Source organism: Phalangium opilio, unplaced genomic scaffold (assembly GCF_054372755.1).
Source record: "Phalangium opilio isolate 3A_F unplaced genomic scaffold, DU_Popi_V2 ptg000013l_1, whole genome shotgun sequence".
NCBI classification, from domain to species: domain Eukaryota; kingdom Metazoa; phylum Arthropoda; class Arachnida; order Opiliones; family Phalangiidae; genus Phalangium; species Phalangium opilio.
The window spans coordinates 14,381,502-14,402,236 of NW_028324148.1; the positions used below are offsets into that span (position 1 = coordinate 14,381,502).

Consider the following 20,735-nt stretch of genomic DNA (forward strand, 5'->3'; position numbering starts at 1 on the left):
TAACCTTGAAATTCCGGGTAAACGCGACGCGTTCGACGTCACGTGTTTCAAGGTGCAAACACCCCTAGGCCTAACGGAAGGAAACACGAAACACCGCTGTTCTGTTTGATACACGGGTAACGGGTTCTAAGTTCAAACCGGGCGGGAAATAAACCTTACTTCCGAAATATGGGTAAAGGCGCGTGGAAACGGGCGCCCTCTACAAGAGCGCGCGCGCGCGTGTTGTAGCAACCGCGTGTCACGTGCTACGTTGTAATGTTTGGCGCGTTGCCATGACAACGACCATGGTGCGTTTCTAACACTCTTGAATCCCCGATTGTCTAAAAATAAAGATACAGTCGCGATGCAAACTTAATTTAGGTTTCTTAAAAATAGAGTGCAAACGTTTAATTCTTTATTAAAAACTATGAACACGGTTTGAACACGATTTGTGTGGTATCGCGTATATAATGTGGTCACGATCGTATAACAGGTATTTGTTTTACTATCTAAACTTACTGTGATTTTTTTTATTCCCCCTAACACGGTGTGATCTTTATTTACGTTAAGCCTTGGTTAGTGTGTTAAGTTATTGTAATTAAGTCGTAGTATTATTTATTTATTTATTTATTCAGTTTATTTAAAAATATGATAGGGTTTTTTTATTTTATTTATTAATTTAATTTTATTGCGTTAAATTGAATTTTAACTTGGTTTTTTATTTATTTATATACTAAATTGTCTGAAGGGTTCAAAGGTTAATTTATAGTTGTTTATATTCGTTTTTAGGTACGTAATTCTCATTAAAATAATTAATTAGGTTTTTTTTTAGGGAATTAAGTGCGTTCAAAGATTGGTTTATTTTTATCTCTGTTGTTTATTAGTAGTCTTATCTGTCAAACTCAATATTGACTTAACCAGAAGTAGATTAATAGAAGTAGAAAGGGGAGCCTAGTGTCGTCTGATTGATAAATGGTTTAAAGTACTTGGGTATGTGGACGCAAAGACTAATGTCTTCAAGCTTACTAGTCCAAGAAAGTCCAGTGGTCCTATAATTCCCATAAAATCCTGTAATTTCATGAAAGGACCTATAATATCCTAGTAGTCTTAACTTTTCGTATAGTTTAGCATAAAATTTATCAAAATTTAGTTAGTTCTTTTATCACATCTAAGATCACATTTGACTAGATTTGACCGAAATTGCGGAGTTTTCTCATAATTTGTTATATAATATAATTTAAGTTCCTCTGAATTTTCAAGTTAAAATCCAATTTGTTAAAATTTTTTGATAATGTTCTACATAGTTTAAGCGAAAATAGTATTATAATAGTATTAGCATTTTTATTCCTATATTTTCCGATAAAAACACAATAAATTTTCTCCTATAAAATCCTATAATTCCTAAAAAAATCCTGTTTTTCCTACAAATATTTTTTTTAATTTTTGGCTCTGCTTCCTGCCTTTTGTTTGAAGCCATATCCTTAAACACATTAATTACAACAAGATGGTCAACACACGTACCAACCTCCATAAGGGTTCATACAAACCTGGGAAACCTGGAATAACTAGGGAAATGAATAGTTGACAAAAACTTCAGGGAAAATTCAGGGAAATTTCGAATTTTTAGTAAAATTCAGGGATTTCAGGGAAATTTCGAATTTTTAGTAAAATTCAGGGATTTCAGGGAAATTTCGAATTTTTAGTAAAATTCAGGGATTTCAGGGAAATTTCGAATTTTTAGTAAAATTCAGGGATTTCAGGGAAATTTCGAATTTTTAGTAAAATTCAGGAATTTCAGGCAAATTTTGAATTTTCGGGGAAAAACCTCATGGAAATCTCAGGGAAATTTTGAATTTTCGGGGAAAAACCTCATGGAAATCTCAGGGAAATTTTGAATTTTTGGGGAAAAACCTCATGGAAATCTCAGGGAAATTTTGAATTTTTGGGGAAAAACCTCATGGAAATCTCAGGGAAATTTGTTTTCCAAAAGTTGTATGAACCCTGTCCATTTGACCCCGGACTTTTGAAACCAAGGCCTATTATGCTGTTTGTTTGTGATATTATTAAGGCTTAGTTTTACAATAATTGAAATGGGACAAACTTGCAGACTTAATCAAATCAAAAATGTGAAAACAATGCGAAGACAGACAAGACAGTTCTTATTGGGATGCCATTTAATTAGATTAGCATTTATTTATTTTTTTTTTCTCAATTCATAAGCAGATGACTGTTGTCTAGACTTCTAGTTCTTTCTTATAATTCAATTAATGTTTTAATACCAGTAAAAGGTTCTCAGTCGAAACTACATTATATTTTAGTTCAGGGGTAGGGCCTGCTAGGCTGCTACCATTAGTCCATTACTGGACACTATATAGTTTAACGGTGAACTTTATGAGTTTTTAACACCGATAAACTACAAGTATGTAGGCCTACAGGTATTTTTTATTATCAGGGTTCATACAAACCGGGAAAACCTGGAAAAATCAGGGAAATAAATAATTGACAAAAGCCTCGGGGAAATTTAGAATTTTTAGTAAAATTCAGGGAGTGTTTTACGGACGACCCCTTAAACCTTGCCTGTTCAGTTTCTCATTTAAATATAAGGGATCGTCCCTAAAACACAAAAATCATAAATAGTTAAGACTTTTACTCTAAGGGCTAAGTATCATAGCACATTTTCGACTCAAAATACTGTACTTCAGTTCTATAATTACCCTTTTTGGAACACCCTTGTATGACTTTCACACTTTGAACCGTTTTGGAAAGTTCGAAATGTCATATTTAACTGTTAACATTAGATATATATATTGAAGAAAATTATGTAATTATTATATTAAATTGGATTATTCTTTTCCATACATTTTAAAAACTGTTTCAAAGTGTCTAAGTCTGTAAACGTGCATGGCTTTAGATTTTACCGTAATTGCTAAATTTTCCCCAAATAATTCTTTACATGTTCTCTGGAAATTACATTACGGTTTACTATCTTTAGTATCTAAGGCGTAATGATTTCATTTGTAGCTTTCGGAAATTTTGTATCCCAAAACTTGTTGCCTTGATTGTTGCTGAAATGTTAATGAACTAATGTTTCCATTTAAAATAATGTAACTTTAGTAATTTAAATTATAAGAACTAATATTTTTATTCTAAATATCATAATTTTAAAAAAAAATAGAGGTCAACATAGAAAATAGTACTGGAATAGAAGTACTGGAAGAACTATTAAATCCGATTCTTAAATAGAAATCGATCTTTATTTGTTGAAAAACGTATTTAGAATTTTCATTTCATCACAAAATGTAAAATATGCCTTGAGCCCCTTGTTATTATACTTTGACGCTACACTGACCTAATCGCCTACTAGCCTAAATTCTAGGGGTATCTATATTCATAAGCAACGTAATAACAAGAAGTATGACACTTCATACTGCTTCCCATAACGCTCAATTCCTTAAAGTTTGTTCTCTATCATCAAAAAAGTATACTTCATTGAAGGTTCCCAGCCTAGACTCCATGTTAAATTAAAAACAAATTAACGGCTCTCATCTCAACCCCTACACGAATCAACCAAACAGGGAAAAGCTTTTTTGAGATCAAAGGTTATACACAATAGTACTCCATAGTGGCGATCTAAACATTAATTCTTTGTACTAGAGCTAGCATCTGCTACTAAATTGAGCCTATTCACCCCATGTTCCCTATGCTATGGTCGTGAATGTAATCATACACAGAGGGGGTCGACACTGTTCCAGGGGGGAGTTTCTCATATTGCATCGCACGAGCAAGCATGAACGAAGTATACTTTCTGTTATGATCTATCAACTTTTGCTATAATGTTATAGATAGATGTTTTGCCTGAAAAAGGTAACGCTAGCAAGTTGGGGCGACTCAAAAGTCATGACGTGTTAGGCCTACTCCTTATTGCCTCTTCCTCACCCTTGGGGTCGCTTCTACAAAACCGAGTTTTGATTATCAAATAGCGAATTTAAGTTATACTCACAACGCTGTATCATACCAAGGATATATTTAATTTTAGAAGTAGGAATGGAGAACAGAGTAATGTGGGCGCGCATCTTAGTCCCGGACCCCCTTCCACGGGACGGGACAGGGGGGTGTGAAAGAAGAGGCGGTGGGTCATAGCGACAGAGGTAAAAACAGGAATTACGTCACTATTTTTCCCCGCCGTCCCCGTCAGCAACGTCATCAAAACGTAGTTTAATTGAGCAGCCAATAAGATAATTTAAACTTTTCGTTATTACGTGTTGGAGGGAGGGGCTCTATACTGGGTGGTCTATGAGTCGGAATAACCAAAGAGAATATACCATTCTCTTTGAAATAACTGAAGTAAATACTAACCGTTAATTCTCCATTCCTACTTCTAAAATTAAATCTATCCCTGATCATACTTAATATTATTATGTTCTTCATAGTGTAATTTATAGCCAATCCAATTTAATATAGTATAAACGCCTGCAAAAGCTGTTTCGAATCATATATCACGTGGGGTCGGACATCGTATAACTCAAAATGTAATTTTACGCAAAATCCCTTTACGTAACTTATTAGTAATAAGAACTCTTGTCCTAAGCCTCGGTTTGGTTCTATATCAGCTTATGGTCGGTCTGTCGTTGTAATTAAGCCCTGGTCTCTCGATAGCTCATAATGAGCTCGCTCCGGGAGTTGCTGTTTCCATTAGAGCGTGTCGCTCTTTTCACGGTTGAGTGACATCTAGCGGGTCTTTTTTAAAAAATCATGGAAACGTGTAATTTGTTTTGCTGTCTCTTTCCTCCTCTCGTGTTTGACAGCGTGCCGCCCCAGCTCTAATAATAATTAGCTCCCCCCCTCTTATCATCTCTAACTAATTTGGAAAATAACTTACTCTTTTTTATTTGCTGTTGTGAAACGTCTGTCACAATTTTTAATATAATGGTTTTATGTGCTGTTTTTAAACTGTCAAGCACAATTGCGTTCTTAATTTTGTTTTGACTTATTTTAATTTTATTTTATTTTATGGTGATGAGTTTGGTTTTGACGTTAAGTAATTTAACTAATTTAATTTTATAAAATTAAATTGGATTTATTATTATTTAAAGGGAGAATGAAGTGGTTAGAATATAGTAATATTTTTAATGATATCTATATCTATATAAATCAAAGTCTTGACTGACTGATAATCAACGCTCAGCCCAAACCGCTTGCCTAAATAGAAGGCTGAAAATTTGCGGGAACGTTACTCATAAGTAGTAGGCGCGTACTAAGAAAGATTTTTTTAGAATCCGTCGCCATCTTAAAAAATGGCGACCAGAAATGTAAAAAAATCTTCTATATGCAACAAAGTCCGCGCGTTTCAACCGATTTCGCAAATATTTAGTACACTGATTTTCTTTAACCTATAGACAGGCTGAATGGTCTTTTGGGTTGCCATCTTTTTAAATGGCGGCCAGAAATTTAAAAACCCTTCTTTATGGAAAAATGTCCGCGTGAAAAGTAATAACAATTTAAAAAATGCATCCCTAGGGGCTGACGGGCAACGCCGAGTGCCTTCGCTCCTAGGGTGCTACAAAAATATTAGTCATTACCCATTCTTTATATCATTTTGATGAGAGTTCTTATTACACGCGGCTATTGATAGTAAAACTAAATTTTTTATGTTGATTTTGTTTTTGACATAAAGTAATTTAACTAATTATGGAAAATCAAATCAAATTGACTTCGTTACTAATTAAAGTTTTAAAAAATAACACTAAAATTGTTAATTAAACTTTAACCAAAACCTTTCGGTTGATTTTAGATAATTTAATTTAAAGTTTCAAAAGTTGACTTCTAAGTCAATTGATTTCAATGTTTATGATTAATTTTTCCGTAGTTCCGACCGCAGTCCAAGTCCTCCGTCGGATTTCCGTCCAAGTGCAGTATCGGGAGTATCGTTAAATGGCCCCAATGCTTCGTCATTGACTGGATTTGGTGGACAGAGGAACAATAATTTCAACCAATCAACCAGCCTACAATCCCCGGATGAGGATACATCGCGTCAAATTCATGATTCGTTCGAAGTACCCGGAGGCGTGGCTTCGCCCAATAGCATTCGACAAAGGAAAATCGAGAAACAGGTAGGACCCATGATTTATTTTGTTTTAATTTAAACCGGTTTCAACGCGTTATGGATCGTGCTTTTACCAAAAACCGTGGATACACTGGAAAAAGGTAGGACCTACAATTTGATTTGTTTTAATTTGAACGGGATTCAATGTGTTAATTACGGTGATTTTACCATAATCTTGGATACACTGGATTTTACACGCGGCTGCCGCGATTGTTATGTGCGGTTATACATGTTATGTTCAATATGTAGGCATATAAATTTTACTCGTGTAATTCTTAACACTCTTGGCGAATTTTTCTGATTCTCTTGAATCCGTGTGTGTGAGATTCAGTATTGGATTTCACATTTTTTTATTTCTTATGGGTTTCGCAACTTAGTTTTCCGAATTTTGCGAAATTGCTTCAAAGTGATCAATCATACTTCTCATTTTCACTTGATTTTCTTTATCCTGAAGTACCAGATTTCACGTTAATTTATTTTTCCCGGAGTTTGAGAAAGTTCTCAGATTTGATGTTAATTATATTTACACTGAAGTTCAAGATTGTCTTCCTATAACCTTTCTTGAATTCCGTGTTTCTTGGAATTTGAGAAAATGTCCCCCATTTCACATGAAGTTTATACCCTGGAGTTCCATTTTTCACGTGCATTTTATTATTCCTGAAGTTCGATATAGTACTTCAAATTCCACGTGCAAATTTTATATTACCTGAAGTTCGTGAATGAAATCCAGATTTCACATGCATTTTATTAATCCTGAAGTTGGAGAAAGAATTCCATCAGAATTCACATGCATTTTATTAATCCTGAAGTTGGAGAAAGAATTCCATCAGAATTCACATGCATTTTATTAATCCTGAAGTTGGAGAAAGAATTCCATCAGAATTCACATGCATTTTATTAAAACCATGAAGTTTGAGAAAGAAATCCAGATTTCACGTGAATTATTTTAAAATCATGAAGTTCGAGATATAGTAATCCAGATCCAGATTTCACGTGAATTATTTTAAAATCATGAAATTCGGGATATAATAATCCAGATCCAGATTTCACGTGAATTATTTTAAAATCATGAAATTCGAGATATAATAATCCAGATCCAGATTTCACGTAAATTTTATTACAAACCATGAAGTTCGAGATATAATAATCCAAATCCAGATTTCACGTGAATTTTATTACAAACCATGAAGTTCGAGATATAATAATCCAAATCCAGATTCCATTGAAGAATTTCTATTCTGATTTCACTAGAACCCATCCAAAACCAAATAACCAACAGTTGTATCATCGAAAATTAGAATCTGTCCTTGGTAAGGTTTTTATCCTTGTACCTATTTCTTAGATGTTCAGACAACGCAACGCAAGCGTTTTGTTTAATTCGAACAAAAGAATTGCGAATAAATGAAGTCTAGACACAGACCTACTTCTCTTAGTCTTAGTCTCGGCATCGCGTGCCTTTGCGAGTAGTTTCAGTTACTCCAATCTTCTTTCTTTACAAGTCTTTTCGTCAATTGTTTGAACGAAACTAAGTTCATTGTCTTCGCGTCACTTTGCTACTTTACCATTAAAGGATTTTAAGAGATCGTTGGCTTTTTTGATTTTTCTTTTTTCAAGTTGCCACCACGATTCTTTACTATCGATTGATTTTTCTCGACCAAACGATATCGAGATAGTTTTTTTTTTGTTCCTTCTCCATCGGATCACGCTTGTTACCATCATCCTAAGATTGCAATGCAGTGTACTGTGTTATTAATAAGGTTGCAACGTTAATAATAAATGGGGTTCGTGATAAGTATGCCTTAAATTCAATGGTGTGTTGTTAGGGTCAAACTTAGTAGTGGAATGTTTCACCAGGACATGGGGGTCAAAATATTTAATTACTTGCGGAGATATTGCAGGGTTCGTACGGAACCTGGATAACCTGGAAAACCTGGATAAGTCAGGGATATGAAAATTAGGGGGAAAAGTCAGGGATAACGGTGGGTTTCCATACGCGCTTGAAAGTCAAAAAGATTGAGCTTGAGCGTTTCAAAATCCGCGCGTCTCAAGCGCTCCAATAACTAGTGCCATCTTGCGCCGTAGCATAAGTATGAGCACAAGCGTTACCTGTTTCCAACGAATATAAAAATAGCTGCTTAGCTCGCGTTGCAGTTCAAAAAATTCTGAAATCAAAATGGTGATTATCAATCAGCGGAAACGACGTTTGCTTATTAAACGGAATTTGTTGCTAATTCAGTTGTATTATCAATTAATTTCAAAGTTCAAGCCAAACAAAAATAAACACATAGATTTACACGTGTCCTCAAACTTTCAAAGGCTATTTGAATAGCAAAATACCTAGATAAAACCTATATTGAACCTACTTGATAATTTCATTTCAGTTGCAATAAATTTGCAGTGATATTCCACGGTATCTATTTTCTTCGTATATCCCAAATTGCTGCTTATTTATAACAAGATAAATAAATATTTCTTTCACCACCACCGTTTCTTTATTTCCCTGCTTGCTTTTTGATTAATTCTTTCAATTCGCGTTGTGTAGGCATCTTCATTTCTCAATCCGAGTCCGAACTTACAAAAACTTGGGCCTTGGCCATATGGAATTTGATTCTCATTGGCCGAAACGTCTATGACGTCAAGCTTGAACCGCCTAAGCTCAAGCAAATATCTACTCACGACAGATACAAGCTTGACGCGATTTTCAAGCGCAAGCGGGCTACTTTTCAATCGCAAGCTACTTAAAAAGCGAGTATGGAAATGGTCCCGACCTGGAGCTTAAGCGTAAACTTGAGATTTTCAAGCTTGAGCTCAATCTTTTTGACTTTCAAGCGCGTATGGAAACCCACTTTTAAGTCAGGGATTTCGTTTGGTATATCAAGCCATGCTTCGAGCAATGCTAAATATGAGACAGGTGTAATTATGAAGTGGGCTCTGGTAAACGTGTACTTAAAATGGTCAGGGATATTGGCAAAATTTTGTCAGGATAAGCTGCTGAAAAAGTCAGGGATTTTCAATGTAAAAATTTCGTACGAACCCTGTATTGGTTTCCAAATATTGATGTTACCTTAAAACAAGGGAAATATGGCCACACCTGTGAAGTAAGACATTAGTCTTCAATTAAGAACGTTATTGAACCTAAATCTAGCAGAAGTGAACTGTTAATATCGGTAAAAGTAGAAGTATATAATATTCTTCTCTTCGAGAGAAGTGTACCACCACAAAGCTTGCTGATTGTAACATGATTCTTCCCAACATCAGATCTAAAACATTTGGAGTGTACAAGGTTACTAACCGAATCTCATGCGCCATGTGTAAATAGTTCCCTCATCATAAATCTATAAGCGCTCAACTATTTGCCAAAGCGCATGCCCTTGTGCAGATTTTCGTCCCGCGTCAAGACAATCAAGGTTTGTGGGTTGATTGCTAAGGATTTAGTACCAAGTAGTTGTAATAGAATTCAACCTAGCACTGTGCGATAGTTACCCATCTTAATTAAGTTTGATGAGCGGGAAAGCAAACAAAAAGGGTAATTCCCTCGCCTGGGAAGAATCATGTTGCATAGCTGAAGTATTAAGAGGATACAGAGTGTAACGCTTCTTCTATTATCCCCTTCTGGTAGATGGAAACGTACGCTAATTACTGCGCATGTCTGACTATTTTCGTGGTTTCAGTTACCAATGTGGCAATTAATGTGTAGGATCCCATATTTCTGTAGGTAAATGTTTAAGATCCCATGTTCTGGTGACACTTTCGACCCACTTTGACCCTTAGAGCACACCCATTAATTTTTGGCAGACTTATCAAAAACATTAAGTTTATTAGAACACGGGGTTAATCTCGCTGTAATCCCCGAGTGAGATAAACTATGGAATTTATCGGCGATTCGAACAGTTTTCGATTAGAAGAGTCAAGAAGTTTTAAAGCCAAAATATCCGATAAAGTTGCTTCTGGATTTTCAACTTCAGTTGAGAAATACTATTTTCTTTTCTATAAGGATTATCATTATTTATTAATACGCCGTAACGTTTCTGTGTTTTATCAAGTTAGGCTCGTTATACACGGGTGGGAATCGATTATCGGAATCTATTTTCTCTAATCTACTTTTTATTATATAGAAGTAAATCCTAAATATCGTATATCACTACGCGTTTCTAAGGATTGGTTTTTAATTTTCAACAAGTATTTTTATTATGAGAATTTGATAAATGGTGGACCAAAATATTTACCATTGGGAATCAAATTTTGATCAGTCTGGATCGTATTTTTATCTTTATTTCGTCTGATTTTGGACCGTGTTTTACCTTAATTTGGTCTGATTTTGGACCGTGTTTTACCTTAATTTGGTCTGATTTCGGACCGTATTTGACCTTAATTTGGCTCTATTTCGGACAGTATTTGGCCTTATTTTGAACCGTATTTGACCTTAATTTGGCCCTATTTTGGACCGTATTTGACCTTAATTTGGCCCTATTTTGGACCGTATTTGACCTTAATTTGGCCCTATTTTGGAGCGTATTTGACCTTAATTTGGCCCTATTTTGGACCGTATTTGACCTTAATTTGGCCCTATTTTGGACCGTATTTGACCTTAATTTGGCCCTATTTTGGACCGTATTTTTATCTTAATTTGGTCCGATTTACGACCGTATTTGTATCTTAATTTGGTCCGATTTACGACCGTATTTGTATCTTAATTTGATCCGATTTACGACCGTTTTTGTATCTTAATTTGATCCGATTTACGACCGTATTTGTATCTTAATTTGATCCGATTTACGACCGTATTTGTATCTTAATTTGATCCGATTTACGACCGTATTTGTATCTTAATTTGATCCGATTTACGACCGTATTTGTATCTTAAGAGTTTGCATCATTGTTTTACCTTAATTTGATTACTGTCTGGATCGTAGCTTTGCCATAACTTTATAAGAGTTTGGATTACAGTTCTTTCATGAAAATCTTGATCCAACCTATAGTTTTTAAGATGTTTGACATACACCAAAAAACCGGATTTATATTTAATTTAAAGATATTCTGCTTCACATAAACCACGCATGCATGTTCAGAAACACTCAATCATATACTGACCATACTTAACAAATACAATTTTGGTTCAATATATATATTTTTTTCACAAGGGTTAGATACACTACGTACTTTGGTGGGGGATTATGTCTAAAAGTTGACCCGTGAAATTTGATATCCGCTATTAATATTTCTTTTAACGGTTGAGTTGTATGAGGGGGTCTGTATTATTGAGCAATGAACCTCGCGTGTCATATCTTCCGTGAAACCTTTGGCTCCGTACCATCCTTGGGTGCATTTTGACAGCGAGCCCATTACCGATTTACTAAAGCCCGAGACCCCAACAGTACACTGTAACGACGCTCATATATTTTCCTCAAGTTTCGCTCCGTTTGAAATAGCCATAGAGTGCCTGTCTTATAGAAAATGCCTTATACCTTCACTGTCAAAGGAACAGTCTAACCTAACGCAAACTACAAAGAACTGAAAGTTGAATGGGTGTAGGCGACAATCACGTGATTCGCAATCATTGTCTCTGAGCCAGCGAAAATGTAGTTACAGTCTCCGAGGCATTCTAGGGGTGTTAAAACTGATCGCTTATGAATACTAGCAGAGGTATATAATACTTCTCTTCGAGAGAAGTGTACCACCACAAAGCGGGGTAATTGTAACATCGGCGAAAACATTTGGAGCGGAATTACTAAACCGTATCTCATACGCGATAAATAGTTCCCTCGTCATTACTCTATTAGCGAAGGCTGAACTATTTGCCAAGGCGCATGCGCTTATGGGTTTTTGTCCCACGTCAAGGCAATCAAGGTTTGTGGGCTGATTGCTGGGGATTTAGTATATGAAACAGTTATAGAATTCACCATAACAAGGTGCGATGCCCATCTGAAGTTTGATGAGCGAGAGTGTAAACAAAAAGGGCTCCATGGCCTGGGAGGAATCATGTTACATAACTAAAGTATTAAGAGGATAAAGAGTGTCATCCTTCTTCAATTATCCCCTTCTGACACTAGTCATACGCGAATACTCAGGCAAACCTAATTACATTTACCAGCACCAGGTGTCGCACTACGAAATATTGCTATGATAATCTCCAAAAAAGCAAAAGTATGATTTATAACCCATTCCCAGATCAATACCTTAAAATTCAAATGAACAATCGAGTTGGCAAAATATTTTTGGTCTTTAGTCGAAATTAGAAAAGATAACGCAATGTTAAAGTAGAGCGTTGATTGGTTATTAGTCCAAGTACTTAGCTGATGAGAAAGAGATGAAGACATGCAGTACGTTGTCAACATGATACTACGTCTCTCTATTAAATCTATTTACCTTTGAAATGTGTTGCAAAGAAGAAATAGAGACTGAATTCAAGTGTGAGTAAAGCAAGTAGTCCACTTAGCCTTGCGTAACCGTATCGTTACCGTTTTAAGTTCGTAAATCATCCGAAAGAGGGCGCCCATTACCTTAGTCCGAAAGCGTCGTTTAAGAAACGCTATCAGATGGCGTTCTGTACGTATTTGGATACGTGACGTTACGTTAACGGTACGGTTTCACAAGGCTTAGTGGACTACTTGCTTTAGTTCTACTCGAAAACATGACATTGGTAATACACTAGAATTTAATGTTTTCATTTACCTCCCCATGCTAGTGTTCAACGTTCAGTTACTTCATATTTTACATTGTTATTTGGTTCTCGCTGGTTACCGAGTGTGGTACTAACCCTTTAACGGACCTTGCGGTGATCTTTATATCGAAGACAGGCCTGGGTCTCCAAAAATTGCAGGAATCATTTAGGTTGAGCCTTGAGGCGTGCGATTGCCATGTACTGTTCCATATACCATCGTAGAATGAACAGTTCTCGGGGCGCGTACTGAAGGCTCCCCATCGTGAAAACCCAACGATGCTCGACAAGAAAATGCATTTCGCTCGGTGCCTTTGCACGAATAATAAGACTTCGCCAATCGAAAAACTCACAAACTAAAAAAAATATTGGTGAACTTTCTTAAGGTTTGGTTTATAAATAAATAAAAAAAGACTTCGTGGAGTCAAAAGTCTTGTTATCGAGGATATTTTTCTTCGAGGACTTTGACCGTTGACTGTCGGTCGCATTAACTCCATGGTTGTGTTGTTAAGGGACACAAGTCCAATATGACCTAACCACAGCAACTAAAGAGTTGGATAATGCCGTTGTACTTAGTGTGGGTCAAACTGCATTGAAGAAGGTTAAGGCTCGTTCAGACAAATGTCTTACGTGACTAATTCCGCCACCAAATTTTCATATATCATCTGTAAAAGCGTAGCTCACTCGATCACGGGTCTGTAAGGCATGATCTAGAGAGAAAAAGCGCTAACGAGGTGGTGACATCATGTCCAAACTGTCTGACGAAATTGGAGTCTCAATCTCTTACGTAGTCGTTGACACGTGTGATCAGTTTCTTTAAGCGAGAAGAGCGAGTTCACCGACGTGAACATCGAATGGACCTTCATGCGGACACTAAAGATGGGTGTTCTTTCCTTCATCTAATACGTGAAATAAAGTTTCAAAGAGTTTAATTTTGTATTGGCACAGAATGGTGAAATAAAGCATGGTACGGTAAAATCGTTCGATGAGTTGTTTATTTTAATTGATTGTCAGTTGGTTTTATGTATTTCATTTAAAAAATTAAAGTTGGTTTGTAAATATCATTTAAATTTTCACTGAACGTTCTTGGTTGATTTCCGAGCAACGACAATGAGTCATTTTATTTGTGTCTGTGTTAATTTATTGTTGTTACTGTTTCAATGTTTCTTGATTCCGATTCACAAGCCAAAAAAAAAGTGTGTTTATAAATTTTTTAGGCTCCGATTTGTAAACCTTGACCAAAACCAAAAATCAACAGTCCGTCTAGAACGTTCCCATTCTCTATTTCAATTCAATATATGGTTTGAACGCTGCGTTGCAATTCCACATTAAACTTTGACGACAATACTGAAAACCGAGCTTTCTGTACAAGATTTAAAAACTTCAAAGCTCCAATACTCTTGAAAACCCTGCCCAACTTTCTTTACAGGATTTAGAACATTCAAAACTCCAATACTCCTGAAAACCCTTTCTGTACAATATTCAGAAATTTCAAAACTCCAATAATCCTGAAAACGCAACTTCATGTAAAAAATTTAGAAACTTCAAAACTTCAAAACTCCAATACTCCTGAAAACCCAACTTTCTGGACAAGATATAGAAACTTCAAAACTTCAATACTCCTGAAAACCCTGCCCAACTTTCTTTACAGGATTTAGAAACTTCAAAACTCCAATACTCCAGAAAACCCTGCCCAACCTTCTTTACAGGATTTAGAAACTTCAAAACTCCAATGCTCCAGAAAACCCTTTCTGTACAATATTCAAAAACGTCATAACTCGAATACTCATGAAAAAACAACTTTTTGTGAAAGATTTTGAAATTTTTAAACTCCAATACTCTTGAAAACCCAACTTGCTGTACAAGATTCAAAGAATTCATCTCAAATTACTTTCAATTGTCAGTAGTTTTTCTTGAAGTATGATTTTGAGATTTCTGTTGTAGAAACAATATAACAGAAGACTTAACGTTGACGTAAAATAATTATGCTCAAGCAGCTCAAATCTCACTCCGCACTTATTTGCACGCATATATTTCTGAGCGAACAATCCATCGAGCTATTTATGCGGACACAAAAGATGGGTGTTCTAATACGTGAAATAAAATTTCAAAGAGTTTAATTTTGTGTAAGCGCAGAATGGTGAAATAAAACATAGTACCGTAAAATCGTTCCAAGAGTTGTTTATTTTAAAGATTGTTAGTTGGTTTTATGTATTTCATTTAAAATATTAAAGTTTGTTCGTAAATATCATTTAAATTTTCATTGAATGTTTTTGGTTTGTTTTATTTGTGTCTGTGTTAATTTATTATTGTTACTGTTTCAATGTTTCTTGATTTCGATTCACAAGCCAAGGAAAAAGTGTGCTTATAAATTTTTTAGTCTCTGGGCCAAAACCAAAAATCAACTGTCCGTCTAGAACGTTCCCATTCTATATTTCTATTCAATATATGGTTTGAACGCTGCGTTGCAATTCTACATTAAATTTTGACGACAATACTCCTGAAAACCCTACTTTAGATACAAGATTTTGAAACTTCAAAAACTCCAATTCTCATGAAAACCCTACTTTAGGTACAAGATTTTGAAACTTCAAAAACTCCAATTCTCATGAAAACCCTACTTTAGGTACAAGATTTTGAAACTTCAAAAACTCCAATTCTCCTGAAAACCCAACTTTCTTTACAGGATTTTGAAACTTCAAAAACTCCAATTCTCCTGAAAACCCAACTTTCTTTACAGGATTTAGAAACTTCAAAACTCCAATTCTCCTGAAAACTCTGCCCAACTTTCTTTACAGGATTTAGAAACTTCAAAACTCCAATTCTCCTGAAAACCCTGCCCAACTTTCTTTGCAGGATTTAGAAACTTCAAAACTCCAATACTCATGAAAACCCAACTTTCTGTGAAAGATTTTGAAATTTTAAAACTCCAATACTCTTGAAAACCCAACTTGCCGTACAAGATTAAAAAAATCCAACTCCAATTACTTTCAATTATCAGAAGATAACGGTCACCTTATGCCATACTTGAAGTATGATTTTGAGATTTGTGTTTTAAAAACTATAAAAACCAAGGCTTATCGTTGACGTAAAATAATCACGCTCAAGCACCTCAAATATCACTCCGCACTTATTTCCACGCACATATTTCTGAGCGAACTACCTCATCTGGCTTTTTTTCCGTACCAAAGAAATCAAAAGAAAAAAACCTTCCCTTGAAGCTCAAAACGGATCTGAAAAGTTTGGTTGAAGCTTTTCCGCTTTTCAACGACTCGGCCGACGTGACCCCAACTGAATATTCAACGACCTGGACCCCTTCATCTCACCCCTATAGTACAGCGACATTAAACGGAATATCCTTAATAATTTAATAGGATTATTGTAAGCCTTTGACTTCGTTGAAAGTTCCCCTTGACTCGAGGTTTGTTTGGAGAAGTTCTTTGTGAAGATTCTTTTCCAGTTGAGAAGCTTCGAAGGAAAATTTGGCAAGCAAATAAAAGAGCTCTCCTACTTGATTTTATTCAACTTATATTTGTGCCTATATTATCGTGTATACTTTTCGCCTAAGGTTTGGAGTTATTCATTTGAGAAAGCATTAGGTAGTCTTCTTTAAGGGGTTTACCTTGCATTTGCGTTATGTAGGGGCGTGTCTCGAACTATATGTATTTTGAACAATTTCCGGAGTTGTGATTGGTCAATGACTGTCACGTGATTTTGAACGACTAATGACTCGGCTGATACATACGAAGAACGGAATTGCGGATGTCGATGTCGATTCCCAATGTGCTCATGAGGGCAACGTAATTCACGCATGCCCAGTAGAGCTTTATTTGATGGAAGATAAGCCAGATTAATGCCCCGCCCCTACGTAACGCATTGTTCATCCCTTTGAAGTAGATAAGCGGCGTTCGGTAGAGTTTACGTCTTTCGAAAATCAACCAATCATCGCTCTACTTAAATTAATATTGCCAGTTATCTTTTTTGAATTCTTTCCTCGGAAAATTGCCAATTCGCTTGTTCATTTGAATTGCGATACATTGATTTACTACTGTGTTACATATCAAATTTTTGTTTTTTGGAGATTATCATACTAAGGTTTCCTAGTGTGACACCTGGTGTTGGTAAATGTAATTATTTTTGCCCGAGTACTAGCGTATGACAAAAGTATCAGAAGGGGATAATAGAAGAAGGATGACACTCTGTATCCTCTTAATACTTTAGTTATGTAACTTGATTCTTCCCAGGCGAGGGAATTGCCGTTTTTGTTTGCTCTCCCGCTCATCAAACTTAATTAAGATGGGTAACTATCGCACCGTGCTAGGGTGAATTCTATAATTACTGTTTGGTATTTACTAAATCCTCAGCAATCAACCCACAAACCTTGATTGTCTTGACGTGGTAGAAAAATCCACTAGCGCGTGCGCCTTGACAGATAGTTAAGCGCTAATAGAGTAAAATGATGAGGGAACTATTTACATGGCGTGTGTGATTCGTTTTAGTAACCTTGTGCACTCCAAATGTAAAGTGATGTTGGAAAGAATCGGGTTACATTTACCCCGTTTTGTGGTTGTGGTACACTTCTCTCGAAGAGAAGCATATTATATACTTATGCTAGTATCCATACCAGTTTTTAAATTCCTCAACTATACCCCCTTGGCTCAGAGGCAATGATTGCGAATCACATCATTGTCTCCTACGCTTTTCTTAATTGCTTCCTCACTTTCTGTTATTTTGCATTTGCCTTTGGTATACCCAAGTAAATTGACTTACTGCTATTCAGTTTTGTAAGAAATAACCTAACGAAAGATGGAACTCGTACTTAAGTGTATCTGCTAAGCAATAAACCACCGGTTAAATACTTACGACCTATTTCGTATTAAATACATCCTTTTTACAATAAAACCGTTTATAAGAAGGAATCATTAAGGCACTGTAAAATGTAAAACTTAAATTATTCAGGCAAGTAAAAATGTATTTGAAGTGCAAAGTAAAACTCAATTTAAACTTTGGGATACGTTTCTTTTAATTTTTGATAACTGTATAGTTGGAAGTTTCAAAAGGCCCATTCAGACGTTGCCGTCGGTTGCCTCGTTAATTTCGTTTCGGTACGTTCATTTTCCTGTTAAGACGTTGAGCAGACGACTGAAAACGAATCGCGTATATGGTGTTATTTTTAAACCAAGACTTTTAATTACTAAAATAGACGAATCCAAATTGACAAATACCGTATCGAGAACGTAACTCACTCGATCGTGCGTTGGTAAGGCATGATTGAGTAAGCTATGGCTAAGAAAAGGCGCTAACGAGGTGGTTCCATCTCGATGCACTGCCCGACAAAATCGTAAATTTTCTAACTAAACCCGTGCACGAATCTTTTACTTCAGTCGTTGACACGTGTCTCATTCAGCGAGCAAAGCGACTTCGCCCGACGTCTGAATGGGCCTTATTGCATTCTACTTTGTAAACACCAGAACTCGTACGTATAAAATTTCCATAATATATTTTATACATCGCGTACGTACATACGTAGCTCGGGTTAAAACCTTGCTCCTTAGGTCAATGGCAAGGCAGCCAAATAGAACCAGCTATATAAATATTCCTTCTCATCATAAGTCAAGTATATCACCACTAAGTCTCTTCTCTTACTTTTCGTTCGTCGTTGTGTTGGGGTATTATTTGCCAAAGTTTTAAATGAATTTCAACGGGGTTCGTGGTCTTTAGTAACGTTGAATCAACTGCAACAAATATTAGTTGTTCTTCTTATAGTAAAACTATGTTAGGCGTGTATGGTTCAGTTTCAACTGTTTTAGTCCATGTCGAGTATCAAGCCATGAAGACTTTGGTGGCAAATGGAAGATATTCGGTACTGAAGGGGTAATGCAGGGCGACAATTTCAAGTAGTGCTGGAACTCTCCCAGTACACGTCGCTCACGTCCTAACCCTTTAGTATGCGAGTGTTAAGTGCTGCCACGTAGCGCCGTTGTATTTGTATGAGAACCAGCTTCTATTTTTAAGACAGAGAGGGCGTCCTTTACGTTTCCATACTGTACGACCCTACCTAAACTCTGAGAATGCTGGGAAGACTTCGGTGCCGTTTCGTAGGTGAGGGTACAGAGGTTACCTCTCCATCTATATCTCCTTCAAGTGCGTCCAACAAACTCCATGGAGCGTTCTGGTCCACGATGAATTATCAACTTTGAGAATAAGTATTTGACTTATGAACAGAAAAGAACTGAGATGCTCCTATGAAAATCATTCTGCTATAAAAAAAGAAGAGATCTGGTAGGAAATCCGTGCTTTATAAGGCATAAAGAGTCAAGTTTGCCCCATCAATCAATAAGGCAAAAGAGCCTGTGCTCGGTCTCTAGGCCTTTGCCTGTTCGAGAGGGAAATCCCACACCGGAGCTTCGAATCTCCGAGAAAACGCAGGCAGCATATGGGCCCGGTTCGATTGACCGAAAAATAGAGAAAAAATCAAATAATGCACTTTTCGATGTTAGATGGTTTCTTGAAACTTGTACGAACTATACGGACGTACCTCGCCTTGCCTTTAGCAAACTTCATGAATTTTTCGCTATTCAATCCTCCGGAGATGTAGCGACTGTAAAATGCATTTCCCCCCTCCCCAAAAAGGAAAGGAATCACGTGGCTATTTTTGACTTTCTAAGTCTGGCCTGGAAAATTTGATTTGGAAAATTTGACAGCGCATCGAGCATACATAGAGCTTCTTTCGCTCCGAATGTTCTGGATGGAATAAGTTTAATAGGGTAACGGTGGTGCAAGTATAGAAAAAGCATTGGATAAAATATGGTTCCGACGCTTAATGGCAGCCTTAACATGCTGGCTGATCTTCTACACAACAAATTTTACTGTTGCCAAAGATAGGAGCCAATTAGGACTCGTTAACGTCGAGGGCGGAGTCAAAACTAACCTTTGCTAAGCCTAGAGGGTTAGTCAACTCCACCCCTCGATCATGGGAGCATCTAGTGGCATTTTTTCAAACTAAACTACAGAGACTTGCTAAAAGGCAGCGGCCGGTGGGTGGAAATTATTTGAAATACGCCACATGCACCATATGATTTTGAACTGGTTTCTTTGTAAACATGTTATTGAGCAATTTACAATAATTAATTGGGACGCGGTAATGTCAAAAACCAACGATAGATGGAGCTGTAATGTATTTAAAGGTATTTGGGTTCCATATAACGTTGACTTTCAACATCGTTATTTTTGCATTTTTGTATCCAAATGAGACTCGTGTTGCGAATTCTATTAGCCTTAATCTTAGGGGGTTTATTCATGTAAATTTATTCATCTTCATATATTCTTCGTCCCATCGTCATCCCTAGCAATTCTACTTGGAATGATTTGTCTCTATCGTTTCTTTTACGTGAAATGGGATTTATTGCATGCGAAGAATCAAAGCACTTTACATTTTAGACACCCGAAAAGATTTGGAATTGTCTTACATTTCATCATAGGTTTATCACAAGCCCTAAGTCTTCGTCGTGATAATAGCGAAAATTTATAGAGCGTGTTCGAAAAAGGGACCGAAGTACAGGGGGATGGTTTTATGGGAAATAAGTTTTTAGTTGAAAATGTTGTAACTTCTATGACCAGCCGATTTTGCCCCCACAAGGGATGCACCGCCTAACACTAGTTGATGATCATTGGAGTGTTTTAAGGATAACCACTTAAAGTAAGAAACTTGAAAGACAAGGCCCATTTAGTTATTGGGGTATCTGTAAAATACTCTAATGTTCGTAACTTGCTTGTGGAAAAATGTGACTGAAGTTATATTTACGACTCGAAATCGCTCATCTTTGGTCTTAGTACCCTATTTGAAACACCCTGTTTAGTGCAAACGCAACTTAACAGTTATTTTGAGTGAATCACGTGGCTGTTGCCTACGATCTCCATTATGCTCCTATTCTGATATTTATATTTTTGCCATTAACATTATAAATTTAAGTTCGTGAAGTTGAAAACAAATAT

The 20,735-nt window shown here is 36.3% G+C and overlaps 1 protein-coding gene across 2 annotated transcripts in view; it reads left to right on the forward strand.

The window, feature by feature from the left end:
- Window positions 1–20,735, forward strand: part of LOC149709417 (protein king tubby 1-like) — a 168,426-nt gene that overhangs the window by 1,824 nt on the left and 145,867 nt on the right. Inside the window, exons 1-2 of one of the 2 annotated variants that reach the window (XM_089864756.1) lie at window positions 300–472; window positions 5,846–6,089. In XM_089864756.1, coding sequence (XP_089720882.1) covers window positions 450–472; window positions 5,846–6,089 — 267 coding nt within the window. In that variant the 5' untranslated portion in view covers window positions 300–449. Of the gene's footprint in view, window positions 1–299; window positions 473–5,845; window positions 6,090–20,735 lie in introns of those variants that run through there. The other variant, XM_089864759.1, reaches the window with a different exon arrangement.